At 33.3% G+C, this 20,843-nt stretch overlaps 1 protein-coding gene across 1 annotated transcript in view; it reads right to left on the minus strand.

Annotated features, from left to right (window-relative positions):
• Positions 1-20,843, minus strand: part of LOC115887075 (pseudouridine-5'-phosphate glycosidase-like) — a 229,706-nt gene that overhangs the window by 119,014 nt on the left and 89,849 nt on the right. Inside the window, exon 7 of the mRNA XM_030906396.1 lies at positions 9,947-10,006. Within this exon, the coding sequence (XP_030762256.1) occupies positions 9,947-10,006 (60 nt within the window). The remainder of the gene's footprint in view (positions 1-9,946; positions 10,007-20,843) is intronic.

Raw genomic sequence — 20,843 nt, forward strand, 5'->3', positions numbered from 1 at the left:
TTTCTCATGGTTGAAATTAAAAAAATTGAATAAAAATAAAAAGAACTCTAATAAGTATTATTAAAAAATACGATTTCATACATTTCTCATGGTTGAAATTAAAAAAATTGAATAAAAATAAAAAGAACTCCATGTTCTTATTTTTAGTTTTCTTCTTCTTCATCATCGTCGTCTGGTCGTTGTGGAATTTCAAATTCTTCTTCATTTTCATCTTCAACGACATTTGTCTCCAAGTCTTCTAGGATTTCGGGGTCAAATGTACCATCTTCATTGACATCACTCTGATAGGGTGAAGCATTGAGACAAGCTTGCCCATTACACTGGCCACTAGCTAAAGAGCACGGTAACTCTGATTTCCTGCATCCACATTGCGAACTATAACTACCATTCTTGCAGTTGCAGAATATTGTGTTCAGCAAATTTTCTGGAGCTGGAGATAGAATAGTAGTGGTAGGTTCCAGGAATCCATTACGCATTATCCAACCCCAGTCCTGGGGTTCTAAATCATGCCCTAACCAAGTCTGAACTTGGTAGTAAATACGATTGAAACGTTTGTGAGCTGCTGCACTTGTTGGTGGAAGATTTGATAATTGTACAGGTTTATTCAGTTTGGTTGATTTGATGAATTGTGTATAACAAAGATGATCGATGCTGTTCTCAGATTTTGGAGCATTGCTAACAAAATTCGCACTCCATTCTCAAATAATCTTTGAACCAGACAGTTTTCGTATTCAAATGCTGCAGCAAGTTGATCCAAATCCGGAAGTTTTTCAAGTGTTCTTACAAAAGTTTTTTCTCCTTTTTTGAAGAGCACAGAAGTCGTGTCACAGCCACTCACTGCGTGCAGAAACAAAATATGTTTTTTCAACCGAGGATATTTATCAAAACTTTTGGACGAGTATATTTCAGTATTTTACATTTCCTTTTCCAACTTTTTTTAAGAAAATTTCTTCTCGATGGGATAGAGTATGCCCAATTAAGATGACAAGCAAATCTATGTATATCTTCTCCTATTATTACTGCAGTGTTTCCATGTTTCGATTCTTCAATAACTTCAATATTCTTCAATAATTAGAACAGCTGCATCATTTGTGGCCTGTTTTGTTTTGATATCAACAGCTTTTAATTTTTCAATCAGCATATTAATAAGTTTTTCTTTATTATTTCGATTAGATAGGAATTTTTCTTGGGTAACAGGTACAACCATCGTTTCGTCAAAACAAACTTCGTATGTTTTAGAAAGTGCAGCAGTTCTCCTTAGCTGCTCCATGGCTTTTATATTTTTAGAATAGTCTGAGTAGCCATCAAATACAACAACAATGTCTGAACCATAATGCTTTTGTAAATACTACAGGTTGAACTTGAATGATACCGTACATAATGAAAGACTGCGCGCTCACCGCCCTCTATCTCAAAAACGGTTTGAGATACAAAAAAAATTTTGAAACAAAAGTTGTAGAGAATTTTATCCTCTACAATATTTATAAAAAATACAAAATAGCGTAAATGTGAAAGGGAACGAGATATTTGCAAAAAAAGCGCAAAAAATCGATTTTTTGACCTTTGACCTCAGAAGTCGCGCACACGCTATCATATGTAGGTTTTGAGACATGTTTTAGGATGTTAAAATAAAGGTTTATACGAGTTTACAGCCGGTTATCTCAAATTCCGAGGTGAAACCCCTAAGATGACTGGACTAATAGCCTCTAAAAGAAAAATAAAAGAGGCTTTTTTAATAAAATCTAATAAAAATAAATGTACTGCTCATGCATCTGTAGATGTTAGTAATATATGGCAATCGCTCCTTTGATTTTAAAAAACATAACATACGTAAAGATTAAAAACAAATTAAAAATAATCCTACAGAAAGTTTGAAGCTTTTTGGTTTTACCTTATTAAGTATTTGTTATCAGGTAATAAGTAATTTTGAAGTTTAACTTGATATAATGTCATTTTAACAGAACGTGAACGGTTTTTGTAGACGTACCTGTTTAAAAAAAACTAGTGTTCTCGAATAGTTGCATTTAGATATTTATAATGGTTTTTTTCTTTGTTCTTTGTATTTTTTTTTTGCTTCCGACGACGGAAAGAGATATACTTTCGGAAACGTTAAGCATTTTTTGTCCGTTAGGGAAATTTGTTTAATAGTAAACCACCGCTGACAATTAGTCTTCGTTGGATTAACGCAGCAGTGTTTACAAAAAACAACTATTTCATTTTGTAGATTTTTCTACAGTGGCGAAATACCCATAGGACTTTTATGGAAAGAAAGAAATATATTTACAATCAAATCGGCAAACAAAAACCACTGTCAATTAGTTTTTAGGTTTGAAAGTTGGCTGGTGGGGAGTGTGACCAGCAACAAGAAAGTAATACCAAATCTCGTCAATTTCCCTAATTCGTGTATGTTGAGAATATAACCATTGTTTTCTTCAACCAATTTCGTGCTTTGTTAGACCGTTTTGACAATTTTTTCAACATATATCCAGTTGCTTGGCATATCAAGTTTAGAAACGACGATTAACAGTATCCCGAGCTACAACCGACAGCATTTATTATTGGACCAATTTGAACATTTACCAGCAAAGTCAAAAATAAATAGATCTTAGTTATTATTTTAAGTTTATGTTTAAATTATACGTTAATATTATCGACGACCCTGCCAAAAATATTAATTTCTGAAAGAACTGAAAGAACTCGTTGGAGATTATCTGTTCTTATAATTATTTAATTAGGTTTGACTGCTGGAAAGCTAAGAATTAGAATGCTCACTCCATTTTGAATACAATCAAAATGGTTAATTAATATGAAGGAGCTATCACAAAATTGCATCGCATAGCTGTAATAGGATTAATAGGTGTCACAGGTTTGAACAATGCTTTTAACAGTCACAAAATTAATTATATGTTAGCATCTTTAGTTTTAATCTACCAATATTATGATTTAAAGCTGTCATACAAGAGCTGTATAAATGTAAAGCAAAATGTTTAATATTTGCGAAATATATCTGGCAGGTTCAGTTAAAAAAACAATGTAAATAATTACCTTACAAGTAATTTAATAGTGAGTGCCTCGCCTATATAAGAAATGATTGGTCTAGTCTTTTACAAAAAAAACCCTTATAATAAAAATCGTATGTAAACATAAAATAAAATTAAAAATCAATGCCTAGAGTTTTGCCTCATTTAAACTCTGCTACAATGATTTAATACGAAATAAAACTGTTGTTTCGAACTTCAACATAAATGGGGAATAACAATGGATGATAATTTTGGCGAGGTCAAGCCCTAGACGTCATTTACTAGACTCGAGCTTTTCTTTATTTTTTAATGGCGCTTACTGCCAGTTGGTTGTAATTTACTTTTATATTGAATAAATATGATTTTTAAACGGTGTAGTTAAAATGGATTTGTGTGTCTGGAAACTTCTATCTTTTTTTAACCCTCGGGGACGCTTTAGAATCAGAGCGCGTAGCGGTATTCCGTACCGCATTTATATTTTTTAAGTATTTTGTAATTTAAGATATTTTATTGTAAAATTTAGCATACTAAACAGTAACAAGCAACATTTTTAATACATATTTACTTAATAAACACATAAAAAACTCACAACCACAAAGGGTATGGAAGCTAGGTGAACCATCTTTTGCCTTAAAAAAAATAAATAAATCAATACACCTCTGAATTTTTTGCACCTCTTTTTTGATGAAAATTTATGTGAAATTATTGTAACACAGTCCAATCTCTATGCAGCCCAAAACAATATCAATCTGAATTTGAAACTTCAAGAATTATATGTTTTCTTTGGCGCACTACTGGGTCTACGCTTCTTTCTGGGTATGCCAAGTATCCAAACAGAAGGATGTACTGGTCAGCTGAAAGTGACATACCAAATATTTTAGCTGATAGTATGCGACTCAGTATATTTGAGCAAATAATTCGTAATTTACATTTGAATGATAATTCGAAAATTGATAAAGAAGATCGACTCTATAAGCTTCGCCTAATTATCGAAACGCTGAAATGTCGCTTGAAACGCTTATGTCAATTTTAGAAAGTATAGTGGACTTGATGAGAAACTTAGTATTGATGAAAGTATGATTCCATATTACGGGAAGCACTATGCCAAACAATTTATCAGGGGAAAACCAATTAGATTAGGTTTCAAAAATTGGGCACTGTGCACCAGTAACGGATATTTGCTGGCTTTTGAGATACGCATGGGCAAACAAGTTAAAAATAAGTGAAAAAAAAATTTTTGGCATTGGCGGAAATGTAGTGATATGAGGTGGCAAATATACCACCCCATAAGGGTTATCAAATTTACTTTGACAATTATTTTACATCTTTGAAGCTGCTTACTCATTTATCACAAAAAGGATTTTGCGCAACAGGAACTTTGAGAGAAAACCGAACAGAAAAATGTCCTCTCAAGTCCAAACAAGAATGGAAGAAAGCAGTAAGGGGCTCATCACACCATGTATCGATTGAAGATCTTGTAGTCGTCCAATGGAAGCACAATAAAGTAGTGCCAGCGGCCTCCAACTTTGACACTTCTGCAAATAAAACTGCACCACGCTACTGTAGAGAGACTAAGTCTAAAATAAACGTTCCTCAACCTGGTATTATATGTATATAACTACAACCGTGGAATGGGTAGCGTTGATAAATTAGATAATATGGTAGCAAATTACAGAACGAGAATCCGGCAAAGAAAGTGGTGGTGGCCAATTTTTGTCTATTTATTTGACGTATCTGTAGTAAATGCCTGGCTACTAATGATAATTATTCATCCTGAAAATCCAGTCTGCTCTTCGTTACTCCCCTTTCGAAGAAACTTAGCACTGGCGTTTCTTCATTCATATGGAGTAAAGTCAAGTAAGGGAAAAATGCCGCCGATGTTGCCTGTCGACTCAAGATTTCATAAACTAAATCATTTAGTTAATTAGAATGTGTGTTTTTTGACCGATAGAAGATAGAAGGTGTGCTTTTTGTAAAAAGAAATCGAATTTTATTTATTCTAAGTATGACGTAGGTTTACATCCGAAATATTGTTTTATAACGTATCATACCAAATAATATATTTTATTAGTATTATTGCTATTGTTATGTTTTAGTTCTTATGCATAGCGTCCCTTAAAGGGGACCTAGTTTTTTTTCAAAAATATGAATGTGTCTTATTTTTAAACGTTTTCTTAGTGTTATTTACCTCTCAAAGAATATATATTTCCTAAAGAATTGATGGTGTTGGCTTTATTTTTAACCTCATGCACTAATGGGTTAAAGAAATTTGTAAAATTGCGTTACAGAATACCGGACGCGCCCGGTCGAGGGTTAAAATAGATTTGTGTGTCTGGAAACTTCTATTCTTTTTTAATTTTACTTTAATTGGCGTTAATTGTTGTTAAGTTTTACGTCAATTTCTAGCAAATGATGTCTAGAGATTTACCTGGCCAAAATTATCATCGACTCTCATTCCCAACCGTCTTTGACGCATTTTTTTTCGATCATACGGTACTAATATTCAGTATAAGTACAACTTTTTATTGTTACGACGTTTAGGGTAGTGATTTCCGGTTATCAAATTGAAACTAAAACAAGATATCTTAAGATAGACTACTTTTATAGCCACTTTCGTTAAAATAAGCCATTCATTCGTGAGATTATACCGCAAGGACTCGCTAAAAATGTTACCGTTATTTTGAATTTTGAATAAAAGCAATATCTTCAAATTTTCGTTTCTTCCAATACTGAAGACCAGTGTTTCGCAACGTGTGAGGTCGCCAAAAAGGGTCGAGCTTTATATAAGTTTAGGAAACACTGCTGTAGACAAATCTACCCTTTAATCAATGCATGTAGTGATTTAACCAAAAGTATTTCGGATGTCTGATTTTGAGATTCCTATTCATAAAAATCATTCACCCGAGTGATCACAATCACGAAACAGTTTTGTTCATTGTTAAGTAACCATAACTTAAGTATAAATAGCGGATATTTAGTTTTAGCTTCTACTTGAAATGGTGTGTCATATAAACGTCGTAGTTCAATAGTTCAGCAAAAAAAAGACAATGGAACTTTGACAGAACAGTTTTATATCAAATGAAACAATGTCTAACACCTTTAAACAAATGATTTGTTTACGTACGTTGGAGGGGCAGAAAGGTTGCTTCATATTCGTCAAATTTGCTTAAATACATTCAATTTATAATGAGCTTGTACTAAGTAGGTATATAACCCACGCGTATATAATTTTAAATGAAATAATAAGTAACCCACAGTTGCGAAAAAGCTCCATATGGGGGATTTGAACTTTCTATTAATAGCAGACTATAGACAACTACACTTAGAGTTTTTTTTATAATAAGTCATTGTCATGGTCATTTATAACATGTCCAGAGTGGTTTTTAAAATACGATTAAACTACGACGAACTTTTAAAGCCGAAGATTAAGGTTCACTTAAATCTCTCTCAAGAATTATTGATGTTTTTTAATTGGAAATTCAGCGTGAAAATTTATAGATATACTATAAAACATCCAATTGAGATGTGTTGCTAGTTTTTTTTATATTTGAAAAATGTAACAAAAGTATTCATTTATATAAAAACATCTTTTTGTTATATCATTTTATACCACGGAAAGTTCCCTAGTTGGTTAAAGCATTTTTGAATATCAGCAACATTTCTCCCTCTTGATTACATTTATAAGATTAGATTTATTGACCAAACTACTATAATATCGACCTTAACGAAGCTTCCCAATTTTGATTCCGCAAGTTAGAAGTGCGATAAAATAGTTAGTTACGTATTATTATTGTTACTAAGAGCTATTCCATGTACAACAAAATGATGTATATAATCTATTTAATAAATATATTGTTAGAAATTTGAGTTTTTGGTTGTTTTTTTATTTATTCTTGAATAGTTAATTATTTTTTTTAAAAGACTGGTTTTCCCCCGCCACATTAATAATAGCACAAAGAACAAAGAAAACATTATTTTATTTAAATACATTTTAGTATTTTTTTAATAGATTTTAGGCTTTAATGTTAGTTTTGTCATTAGGATTAAGATTTTAATTGATTATGTCATGTGTTGTCATACGCTAAAAAAATAATAAGTATTTGTTCTTTGTGTTATTTTTTGCTTCTGACGATGGGAGGATATACCTTTTCAGGATATACCTCCTGAAAAGTTAAGCTCATTTTTTTCGTAACCAAATTTAGTACGCATGATGAATGTACTGATACAAGAAGATCTTTAAAAACACGAAAATAGCATAGAACACATAGGCAATCAGTAATAACATATAGCACAATAAGTAAATCTGTTGGAATACTAGATGCAGCAATAATTTCAGAATATAACAAAGAAGTTCAGTATTCGAAAGAAGTATTGAAAATAATTTTGGCCGTTATGTAGTTTTTGGCTTCTCAAGGGCTCACTTTTCGCGGTGAAACAAAACAGTTGGTTCTTCAAGTAATGGAAATTATTTAAGATGATTGGAAATGTTAAGTCAGTTTGATCCTTTCATTGCAGAGCATTTACAGAAATATGCGAATCTAGAAAAAGGTTATACCTCTAACCTTTCTACAAATATTTGCAACGAACTTATTAACATTATAGGGGAAAAAGTGTTAAATAACTAAAAGTTAAAATAAAATTTAGCTCAACTGCAGGATGTTAATGGACTCTACACCCGAATTTATCACACGTAGATCAAATGACATTTCTAATTCGGTATGTAAGAAAGGGAAATATCATTGAAAGATTTTTGATGTTCATACTCATAGAGAATCACAATGGAGAATATTTAGCACATGGAGTCCTTGCATTCCTAGAAATGCATAATATAGACATAAAAAGTTGTAGGGGTCAGTCAAACCAGCTATAAAGTCTTCATCGCTGCTGCTAGGCATCGCCCTTCAAACTGGAGTTTGGTTTTGTGTTCCGCTCATATATTCGATTACATAATGTCATAGAATTTGTTGAACATTGTTTGAATTTGAAGAAAAATTATGATAATGATTGAAATGGCATATTCTGGACTTTTACTTGTTTGTGTCTAGATATATATCTTTTTGAGTTCTGCATTATTAATTATGGTATAATAAATAACACAAATCAGATTTAATATCGGGTAGGTGTAGTATTAGCTACCTACAACAAAAAATTTTACTTAATATTATAACTATCTACAATAATATATCAGAGAATTTAGAAAAAAAAAATGTTTTGTATTGCACGTTTACATTATGAACTTTTCATTGGGATAATTATGCTTCCGATCTACTATTTGTTGTAGATATTGTACTTTTTATATACAAAGAAGCCAAAGCAAGAGTAATGATATATAAAACAACTCCAGAGATCCCAACTGGCAAAGGAATACGACAGAGAGACGCGATATCCCCAAAGCTGTTTACAGCAACATTAGGAGAAATCTTCCGTTAACTAGGCTGGACCAACAAACGATTAAAAATAGATGGAAAATATCTTAACCATCTAAGATTCGCTGATGGCATAGTCCTAATAGCCACTAGTCCTGAAGAACTATAACATAAATTAACGAACTAAATACAGCTAGCAATTAAATAGGTCTCAAAATGAATTTAACAAAAACTAAAGTAATGTATAACGAACTAGTAGATGGAAAAGACATTCTAATAAATGACACAAAACTGGAAATAGGAAAACATATATTTGGGATAACTAATACTGTATTTTTATGTAAACTATGTAAATTGAAAAAACAAAATGAAAAAATTCAAACGATTTACGAGTCTTTAGTTTTGCTGGTTACAATTAATATAAATTACGAATGTCCAATTAACATGAGTGTTCCGGTGAATCCAGTGCCATTGACATCTACAGTAATAAAAAATGATATATTTTAATCAAATATTCAATAAAATTATTAAATTATTTATATAGTTAATTAACATAGGTCTTTTCAAACTAAATTAAAATAGGCTTTAAAAGAGTAAGTTATAAAGAAACTGGCTTTTTCATCACACTGCTGCCCGACTCTTTCAAAACATATCCACTCAAGAAACATAATCTCGAAAATTAATATTAAGTTAAAGGTTTGCTGACAACAGATATATGTTACTATAAAGCCTAAATAATTTATAAAGTTACAGTATCATATAACTATTAGATTTGTATAAAGAAAAGTTAAAAATAAACAAATAAAATGAAATCGAAAATTTACTTTTTGGCGACAAGATATTCAAAACATCGTATCGGTGCTGTTCATTTCTAGTAAACTGTCAAATGTTTATGGGTGACACTGGCTAGTGTTACTATCGTAAAATATTAAGACCTACACGATACATTCAAAAACTACCGTGGAAATGATAACAGCTCTTTCATGCCACTTCTCCCCTACCATATTTTTTTTATAAAAATGGAAGAAAACACTATTAATAGACAATGTGAAGTCAACGAATCCCTTAATGACGAAGAAGAATGTACCGATGAACCAATTTAATTGTGATAAAATGGTTCAAGTCCAAAAAAGTATAAACATTTAACAACATTCTTAAAAAAGACCATAATTGTATTTTGAGTTACTTTAGTTTGCAATAATACATTTTAAAGTATAATAAAGCATTGTGTCAAGTTTTCTTCTCCAGCTTGTTTTATTTTAATTAAGTAACATTAAAAAACTTTAATTCTCATTTTCTCCATAATTATCTTCTAGGACTTGATCCAGTTTACTTCTGAACCCCTCAATATGCATTAATCTGATCACAATATTCCCCCAAATATTTTGTCATTGAATTATTGATCAACCAATTTGCTTACATTTCAAGAGCAATTAACATGCAGAAAAGTCAAATAATAGGGTTGGAAAAGCATGAACAAAGAAACACTTGTAATGCCAAAATCCCATAAATCGTCTCCAAGATTACTACTTCACCAATATCAATTAATCAATAACATACCTTAATTTCACTAGCCTCTAAATGTGCCACACAGTCTAAATTACATCCTCCTATAATCACCTGAAAGAGATAAAAAAAACTAGCTCAATTAAATGTAACACATATATATTGAAAAAAAATTCACAGTCCTTTACAAAGATGCAACCGGGGGGGCATTGAAAATGATGAATAAAAACGTAAAAATATGATTAGTATTAATATGAGTGTATTACATACATATGTTTAAATAACGAACTTAACAAAAAACAACAGATTTAAAGATTCACTGAAAAAGTAGTAATGTTAACATTAAACCAGGTCTCTTTGAGAAGAATGGACGCCTGCTTTAAACTAGTATAAATTGAAAAGGGGTGGGCCCAGTATCGATCCTTGTAGTATCCGTCAATTACACACAATCTATCTGGATTGGGGAGCAAATGCGCCAGTCCTGAGAACTATTCATATACTCGTCGCAGAATACTGCTGTCCTGTGTAGGGCAATAGTGCTCACACGAATATTATTGATATCCAGTTGAAAGAAAATAAGAGGACTATATCAGGCACTGTGAAGTCCATACTGGCTGCTTGTTCTGTCAGATATTGAGCCACCGGAATCGGGGCCAAGCAGCACTGAAAAAAGAGTGGGAAAAACGTTCTGCAAACCCTGATTTACCATTGCACCAGATATTGCTACCAGGTATTTTGAGTATTTTTTTATTTTTAGCTGAAATACGTATCACTGCTTTTATATCTGAACAATCTTCTATCATTTACTGTGATGGATTACCTTTCAAGCTTGTATGGAAAATATTTTCCAGATTCGAAGATTGCACAGGGTATGGCATATGGCACTAGGGTAAGGTACTAGAGTAAGGTATGACACTATGGCAGTTACAAAACTAGTATTAGGTGATGAAATTTTCAAAAATATATGTGAAGATTTAAGAAAAACAAAGTTTTCCCTTATAATTGAAGAGTCCACAGATAGAACAACATAAAAACATTTATGCCTTGTTGCACGATATGCAAATAGTAACATTATAAGAGATCACTCTTTTTCATTACTTCCATTAGTCAATTATTCTTCCAATGCAAACACACTTTTGTAGTAACCCTACTTTTTAATATACCTTTTATAATTTATTACATTTATATCTTTAACTTATATACAATAATTATTTTCAACATCAAACTTAAACACTTTATCATGTTTATTTTATTTAATTTGGTCCAAAATCTATATTCATTTTATCTTCGTTATAGTATGGTACTTAATTATGTAAAACTTTTTTTTTGAGATTTCATATCACTTTCACCTCATGAAATCTCTCATTAAGGGGGGAGGTGTTGTGAACATACCTTTAATATGGTTGGTAATATGTATATGTATATTCTACAAATTGTATAAAGTATTAAGTTTACCCTTATACTACGGCTATGCCTAAAGAGTTTAAGATACGAAAAATACCATTAACATTATTATTCTTCTCAAAAAGATGGGTGACGCAAATAAACAGAACCTTTGCCTTAAGATAAAATAGCCATAATTAGGCGCGTCATTTTTAGTTTTCCTTTGTAATTCATTTACTTTCAGACGAGATGTCTGGTTTCTATTTACTTAAAAAATGGTCATGTTTGTCCCTTTGCAAACCTACCATAAAATATTATTAAGAAATAGTAGGTACGCCCGTGGATTTTCGGAGAGGGTATTCTCATAAAAGCACGGTCGCAGAAGGGACCAGAACACACTTTTAAAAAAGACACACTTCAAGGTCATTCATAAAAATTCTTTTATAGACCTAAGATTGCTGAATTTTTGTTAGTTAAAATTTATATTTTGTATTAAAAATTTAAAATTAAAAAAGTAATAACCAATTAGTAAGAGTTTAATTATAAAAAAAAAATAATAACATTCCCAACACAAGTGGTGATACGAGTCAAATCACAACAAGGTGATTCAAGAGAAAACTACAACATTTGGCGGCAGCGACTACAAGATTGGTGACAAGGGTGGTCCAACCCAGGATCACAACACTTTATAAACAAATTGTTGATATATTTACATTGCATAAAATTCAATATAAGAATAATCTTATTGGTTTTGCATCAGATGGTGCTCATGTGATGATGGGAGCACATCATTCTGTTATGGCTCTGTTAAAAAATGAGTGCATTATGCCACTCTTTCCATTTATGCGCTTCATTCATCAAAAACTACCAAAATATATTGATAACTTAGTAAGAGATATACATAATTATTCTACCTCTAGCCCAAAGAGAACTACACAATTTGTAGACTTTTAAAAATGTTATGCTGTAAAAACGTTTGCATCCATCACAGACAAAGTGGTTGTCCATGCATAGTGCCGTTAACAGAGTTTTAGAGCAGTTTGAACCCTTAAAACTTTTTTTTTATTAATGCAGTGGCCAGTAATGATGTTTTAGTTGCTGAAAATATCTTAGAAAAACTGCAAGACCTGGAAACCAGGTTATTTTTGACTTTTTTCAGCCATGTTTTAATAGACTCGGTATAACTCTAATAACCGAGGACTTGCGAATGTAAAGAATGTAAAGACTCCAAGCATAACGATAGTGCTCTTTTGCCAAACCATGAATGGAAAAAATGAACAGATAGAGACAGATAGAGTTAAGAGGAAAATAACAGTGCCTAGATTCAAAGCTGTCAAATATGGCGAAGTACTCATAAATGAAAAAATACTCGAGAAGATGGCAATAACTGAACAAAAAAAGAAAGAGAAAGAACCGAAGAAATTAAGTAAAGTTCAAAAACCAAAAAAGGAGCAAGCTAAAGAACGAGGCAAGGAAAAAAAGAAAAAGACAGTTCACCTGGAAAGCGATTCTGAAAATGAAGATACCGGATCCTTATATTCCGAAAGAGAATCGGACGACTCTGATTTTCATCAGTCGTGTATACAGGAAAATGCAAAATAAGTTGAGGAACCAAACTGGACAAAGCTGAAACCAGGAATGTTTTTGCTAGTGGATTTCTTGGAGGTTCAAAAAAAAACAAATAGTTTTAAAAATGTTGCTTGCATTGAAAAAACTGACTAGGAAGATGGAGAAATTTTAGTAAATTGTTTTAGAAGGAATTTTTTACTTATTCCACCACGTTCACTACACTAGATGTAGAAGAAAAAGAAGAAGAAATTATTTTGCTTTTATGTAGTCGACCGAAACTCTTTCATTGGTTTACATTGGTTTATAGAGTGTGATAGAATGGTGGTTTGAAGTTATATTTTATATTTGTTCTTGAGTTAGTGTTCAAAATAAGTAGCACAGAGTCAAATTCAGATACAAATTTTGCCAAAAGTGGTCCCTCCGCCCCAAAAAAGCCAAAGTGGCGGAAACAAAAATTCAATCAAGATTGGCTCCAAATGGAACAATTTAAAGGTTGGTTGACAGAAGTACCAGAAAATCCATATTCCTATAGTCCTATAGCTTGTGACTGCCAACTAACATGTGGTAAGTCGGAGCTCCAGAAGCATTTTATAGGAAAGAAGCACTTAAAAAAGTAAAATTAATTTCAAGTAACACAAACGTGCATTCATCCTTTAAACCTATAATGACTAGAAACGAAGATAGACAAGTTCAGGACTTTGAAATAGTGATGGGCAAAACTGTAATTTTTAGATAACAGTTGAAACTGTTATAGTTATTTATAAAAAACAACTTAAAATAACAGCTTAAAAATAACAGGTTTCTTTATTTTACTGCTAAATATCTGAAAGAGTATGAAGCGGTCGCCGCCAGGCGTATTAACGCAGTTGCAAGTTGCTACAATGACATGCTCGGTGGTAGTATTTCCAGGGTGTCTAAAAATTTCTAAATATCGATTGTTATCTAAAATACCTCTCTAAAAACGGTCGTTGTTTACAAATAAGCGCTGTTTACAAATTGCGATATAAAAAAGCCAAAATTCCGCCACTCGTCTATACGTATACATTCCGATCTACCTACGCCTTGCCCCTCGATCGGCGTAGATCCTGAATTGCGTAGCAGTGTACAGGGTGCATCTCACTCGACGGGCAAGAAGCTCTTAGTTATAATTTTACCATTTGTGGTCAAAAAATAGCAATATAAGAAAATGTGTAGTATATTCTTCATAAGTAAACCAACTATACACTAGAGTTCGAATTAATTTTACACTTAAACTAGCGTGTACCCGCGACTTCGTTCGCGTCGAATTAATAATTTGTAATGGTGATGATAAAGCAAAGCAAGAATTTCTATTGACATACAAACTGGATAAAATTTTCTCACATTTGCCAAAAATAAGCTTTAAACGTCGAGCAGTTTAAGCAGAATCGTGGTTAATCAATTACTCAACTTTTTGGAACACCCTGTATTATTTTTTAAAAAATTTCAAAATATGTAAAAAAACAAAATAAATTATGCGTGTCCAAGCGTTTTCCCGAAAGACTAACCGTTTTTTAAATAACAAATATTGTAATATTTGAGGGGCGTTTTCACCCTCTTGGAATTTAAGATTCGAGAAACCCCTCCTTATCGAACCTCAACCCCACAGTCAATCCGTTTGCCAAAAATCAGCTTTAAACGTCAAGCAGTTTAAGCAGAATCGTGATTACTCAATGGTCACATTTTATGAAACACCCTGTATATATTTTTAAAAAATCTTAAAATATGTAAAACAACGAAATAAAATATACGTGTTTAAGAGTTTTTCCGGAAAACTCACCGGTTTTTAAATAAAAAATATTCTAATATTTGAGGGTGGTTTCACCCCCTTTGAATTCGAGTTTCGAAAAATCCCTTCTTATCGAACCTCTACACCCTAAAGTCAATCCGTTTTCCAAAAATCAGCTTTTTACGTCAAGGGCTTTAAGCAGGATCGTGATTAATCAATGACCAGATTTTTCAAAACACCCTGTATACATTTTTAAAAAATCTTAAAATATTATTCTGAAAATTTTTCAGAATAAATAAATACCTAAATATTGAAACTTAATAACGTACTGAAACATACAGCGCCATAATATCTCGACCTCCGCCCGTTATGCTCGTAACAGGTTGAAAAACAATATATCTAAAACAACTGATGCGTTATTCTCCAACCTGTTTCGAACTTCCATCGACAATCGACCGATGCAGCAGCCTTCCTTTCCCACTCCTGTTATCTCGACCGCCAGGCGTTATGCCCGCAACTGTTTCAAAAAACCTGCTTCTTTTATATCCTATTATTTTTAAGCTGTTATAAGCGCAATACGACCGTCGACGGGATCGACCGAAGCAGCTACGTTCGCCGTAGCGCATTCCCCACTCCGTTGTCCGTTGTCTCGCCGCCTGTATCGATGGTTGACGAAATAACAGGTTTTCCATCCATACTAGTTGTTTTTTGGAATTGCTTCGAGCAGCATAGAATTTCGGGGCGGTGCAGAGCGCCGACTTCGTTTTTCGTTTCACGAGCGGCCGATCTCTACGTGTCGTTATTTTATATCTGTTATTTTTTAGAAGTAGTAACGGTTGCGTTATGTTATTTATAAATAATTGTTATAAAATAACAGATAGTTAAATAACAACCCATCACTACTTTGAAATAAGGTTCAGTGCTTTTTTCGCCGAGCATAACCTGGCCTTTCAAGCAATAGATCAGTTAGTCCCATTGCTTTGTGAAATTGTTCCAGATTCTAAACTTATTCAAAAAGTTGCTTTGGGACGTAAAAAGTGCACAAGCATAATTAAGAACGTCTTAGCTCCTACTGTAAGCGAAGATTTAATAGAAATCATAAAGGAGGTCAATAAATGTTTAGTTCTAGTCGACGAGAGCTCTGATATTGGACTACATAAAAATATGTGTGTGCTTGTAAGATTTGTAGATCCATCGGCTGGGCAAGTAAACACAAAACTTCTACAGTTGTTGGAACTAGACGGAAAAGACTGTAGTGCCGAAAAACTATACAGTGCTTTTAAAACTCTTCTCGGTAATCTTCAAATACCTATTACTAATGTAATAGGAATGGCTTCGGACGGAGCTAGTGTTATGGTTGGTAAGAATAATTATTTTGCGTCAAGACTTGTAAATGATAGTAAAAATGCGATGGTAATTAAGTGCGTCTGTCACACTTCGGCCATAATTGCAAACAAAGCTTGTATGTGTCTGCCGCGAGCCCCCGAATATCTTTTAAGACAAGTTTTGTCTGGAATGATGCGTATTTGTCTGGAAGTTTGAAGAGATTGGAAGAAATTGGAAGAAATGCAAGAATATTTTAATTTCGAAAAGAAAAAAAAAATATTACGTGTGGTTCATACATCAATGTGTTGAGAGACTACTTTAGGGTAGTAGTTGTAGACGATAAGTTAAAATCTGCTGAAACGATCTTGAAGGAATTAGAAAACTTCTGCACTAAAGCATATTTAACGTTCTTAAAGTTCACACTTAATTACTTTAATTCAATGAACGCAATTTTTCAAAGTAATAAAACATTAATTCATGAACTTCATTCCGAATCAAAAAAGATTTTTTTTATATTTGGTCAAATTTTCTAAAGCCTGAGTGTTCTACATAATTATGTAGAACTTGAACATATCGATCATACGGAAGAAGAAGGTTATAACTCAAAATTTTCCATTTTAAGATTTCAACGGTATTCAGTTAAAAATAGTCTAGTTTTATGTTAAAGAAAGTTATAACTCTAGTTCGACTTATGTCCAAAGATGACCGCTATGTAACAGGTGCTTTCGGCGAAATTTAGTGGCGTGATCGGTTAACAGAGCAACACTTTAGTTTGTTACCAACTTTTGGTGGAGTAGTGTCGTCGATGCCGGAGAAAATAGATACATTTCGATATAAAACTATTTATGAAGTGGCGTTTCTTATAAAAAACTGTTGCAATTTGATATAAAACCATTGAATATTAAGGCAGTGCATTATTTGCTTAATTTTATGCTAAATACAGAGTGATAAATGTTAACTTTTTCTCTAATTTTTTACATTATCCATTTAATCACCAAATTTAAAGGTTTGGTATATATTTATCACATTTATAGTTTGTTATTGACAAGGTATCAAAGCAAACCCCATATTTTTTGCTTTTAAACTAATAAAGATATATCAATAAACAATTAGCGATGTAATGGTTTTTGCGCGCGCTGGCCGACTGCCGCCGCTGCGCCGAGATTTCCTATACCCTTGTATATATGACGTCATGGTGTGGCAAATGTAGCATTTTAATTCTCTTTGAGAAGAATGGACGCCTTCTTTAAACTAGTGTAAATTGAAAAGGGGTGGGCCCAGTATCGATCCTTGTAGTAATCCGTCAATTACACACAATCTATCTAGAATGGGGAGCAAATGCGCCAGTCCTGAGAACTATTCATATACTCGTCGCAGAATACTGCTGTCCTGTGTGGGGCAATAGTGCTCACACGAATATTATTGATATTCCAGCTGAAAGAAAACATGAGAACTATATCAGGCACTGTCAAGTCTATACTAACACACTGGCTGCTTGTTCTGTGAGATATTGAGCCACCGGAATCGGGGCCAAGCAGCACTGAAAAAAGAGTGGGGAAAATTAATGCAGTGGCCAGTAATGATGTTTTATGCTGAAAATATCTTAGAAAAACTGCAAGACCTCGAAACCAGGCTATTTTTGACTTTGTTCAGCCATTTTTTAATGGACTCGGGATAACTTTAATAACCGAGGACTTAACAACAGCCCGGAAACAAAAAAAAATATGCTGAATATAGGATTTTTTAAAGCAAAAAAGTTTTATACCTGTTAATAAGGAGGCGCACCGCGTTTTTGTTACAAATGTCTAGGTACATCACAACAATATAGGCCGGAAAACTTCACGCTTGCGCAATACGTGCGAATGTAAAAAATGTAAAGACTCCAAGCAAAATAATAGAGCTTTTTTGCCAAACCATTAATGGAAAAAATGAACAGATAGAGTTAAGAGGAAAATAACAGTGCCTAGATTCAAAGCTGTCAAATATGGCGAAGTACTCACAAATGAAAAAATACTCGAGAAGATGGCAATAACTGAACAAAAAAGAAAGAGAAAGAGACGAAGAAATTAAGTAAAGTTCAAAAACCAAAAAAAGGAGCAAGCTAAAGAACGACGCAAGGAAAAAAAGAAAAAGACAGTTCACCTGGAAAGCGATTCTGAAAATGAAGATACCGGATCCTTGTATTCCGAAAGAGAATCTGACTCTGATTTTCTTCAGTCGTGTATACAGGAAAATACAAAATAAGTTCACTATGAGGAACCAAACTGGACAAAGCTGAAACCAGGAATGTTTTTGCTAGTGGATTTCTTAGGAGGTTCAAGAAAAACAAATCATTTTAAATATGTTGCCTGCATTGAAAAAACTAACCAGGAAGATGGAGAAATTTTACTAAATTGTTTTAGAAGGATTTTTTTTACTTATTCCATCACACTAGATGTAGAAGAAAAAGAAATTATTTTGCTTTTATATAGTCGACCGAAACTCTTTCATTGGTTTATAGAGTGTGATAGAGTGATGGTTTGAAGTTATATTTTATATTTGTTCTTGAGTTAGTGTTCAAAATGGCGGAAGGCTCCGCCCCAAAAAAGCCAAAGTGGCGGAAACGAAAATTCAATCAAGATTGGCTCCAAATGGAACAATTTAAAGGTTGGTTGACAGAAGTACCAGAAAATCCATATTCCTTCGATGTATAGCTTGTAACGGCCAACTAACATGTGGTAAGTCGTAGCTCCAGAAGTATTCTATAGGAAAGAAGCACTTAAAAAAGTAAAATTAATTTCAAGTAACACAAACGTGCATTCATTCTTTAAACTTATAATGACTAGAAACGAAGATAGACAAATTCAGAACTTTTAAATAAGGCTCAGTGCTTTCTTCGCCGAGCATAACCTGGTCTTTCAAGCAATAGATCACTTAGTCCCATTGCTTTAAGAAATTGTTCCAGATTCTAAACTTATTCAAAAAGTTGCTTTGGGGCGTAAAAAATGCACAAGCATAATTAAGAACGTCTTAGCTCCTACTGAAACGAAGATTTAATAGAAATCATAAAGGTCAATAAATTTTCAGTTCTAGTCGACGAGAGCACTGATATTGGACTACATAAAAATATGTGTGTGCTTGTAAGATTTGTAGATCTATCGACTGGGCAAGTAAAAACAAAACTTCTACAATTGTTGGAACTAGATGGAAAAGACTGTAGTGCCGAAAAACTATACAGTGCTTTTAAAACTCTTCTTGGTAATCTTCAAATACCTATTATTAATTTAATAGGAATGGCGGAGCTAGTGTTATGGTTGGTAAGAATAATTATTTTGCGTCAAGACTTGTAAATGATAGTAAAAATGCGATGGTAATTAAGTGCGTCTGTCACACTTCGGCCATAATTGCAAACAAAGCTTGTCTGTGTCTACCGCGAGCCCCCGAATATCTTTTAAGGCAAGTTTTGTCTGGAATGATGCGTATTTGTCTGGAAGTTCGAAGAGATGTGCCCAATTGGAAGAAATGCAAGAATATTTTTATTTCGAAAAGAAAAAAATATTACGTGTGGCAGATACAAGGTGGTTATCTCTACATAAATGTGTTTAGAGTATTCTGGAGAATTGGGACGTTTTAAAACACTACTTTGGGATAGCAGTTGTAGACGATAAGTTAAAATCTGCTGAAACGATCTTGAAGGAATTAGAAAACTTATGCATTACAGCATATTTAACGTTTTTAAAGTTCACACTTAATTATTTTAATTCAATGAACGCAATTTTTCAAAGTAATAAACCCTTAATTCATGAACTTCATTCGGAATCGAAAAAGATTTTTTTTAGATTTGGTCAAAATTTTCTAAAGCCTGAATGTTCTACATAATTATGTAGAACTTGAACATATCGACCATACGGAAGAAGAAGGTTATAACTGAAAATTTTCCATTTTTAAGATTTCAACGGTAATTAAGTTAAAAAATAGTCTAGTTTTATGTAAAAGAAAGTTATAACTCTAGTTCGACTTATGTCCAAAAGATGACGCTATGTAACTTAGTGCTTTCGGCGAAATTTAGTGGCGTGATCGGTCAACAGAGCAACATTTTAGTTTGTTACCAACTTTTGGTGGAGTAGTGTCGTCGACGCCCTTCTAATCTAAAAAGAAGGGTCAGGAAATAGCTACACTCCATCTATTAAACATTACAAGAAGCAGCTTAGCGATGGGATATATACCAACCATCTGGAGAAGAGCGAAAGTCATCTTCATACCCAAAATAGGCAAAACTGACTAGGCTAACCCCAAATCATTTAGGCCTATTAGTCTCACATCGTTCATATTAAAAACGATGGAGAAAGTAGTGGACAACCATATTAGAGTAAATCATCTACAGGTTAAGCCACTGCACGATAGTCAGCATGCATATAGAGCGGGCAGATCCACAGAAACTGCTCTGTACCAGTTAACTGAGCTAATACAGGCAAGCCTGGATAGCAAAGAAACAGCACTTTGTGCCTTCTTGGGCATTGCAGGGGCGTTTGACAATGTACCTCACAAGGCGGTCAAGCGATCTCTTGAAACAAGAGGGGTGAACAGTACGATAATTCGCTGGTTTTGGGAAATGCTCTCAACACGAACAGCAGAAGTTGAGATAGGTACCAAAACTGTAGTTGTTAAAACAACGCAAGGAACTCCACAAGGTGGAGTGACCTCCCCCCTACTGTGGAGCTTGGTAGTGGATGAACTACTGGAAGAATTAACTCTAGCGGGAATACACTGCATAGGGTACGTAGATGACATAGTCATTATTGCACGGGGGAAACATGAAGGCACCCTGTGTGATATTATCTAAAGAGGACTCCGCATCGCTGAGAGATGGTGCAGGACTGTCGGGCTGAGTATTAACTCAGATAAAACCGCAGTAGTGCCATTCACCAGAAGGCGAAGTTTGAAAAA

Source organism: Sitophilus oryzae, unplaced genomic scaffold, assembly GCF_002938485.1.
Source record: "Sitophilus oryzae breed Bouriz unplaced genomic scaffold, Soryzae_2.0 scaffold_551_pilon_pilon, whole genome shotgun sequence".
Lineage (NCBI taxonomy): Eukaryota > Metazoa > Arthropoda > Insecta > Coleoptera > Curculionidae > Sitophilus > Sitophilus oryzae.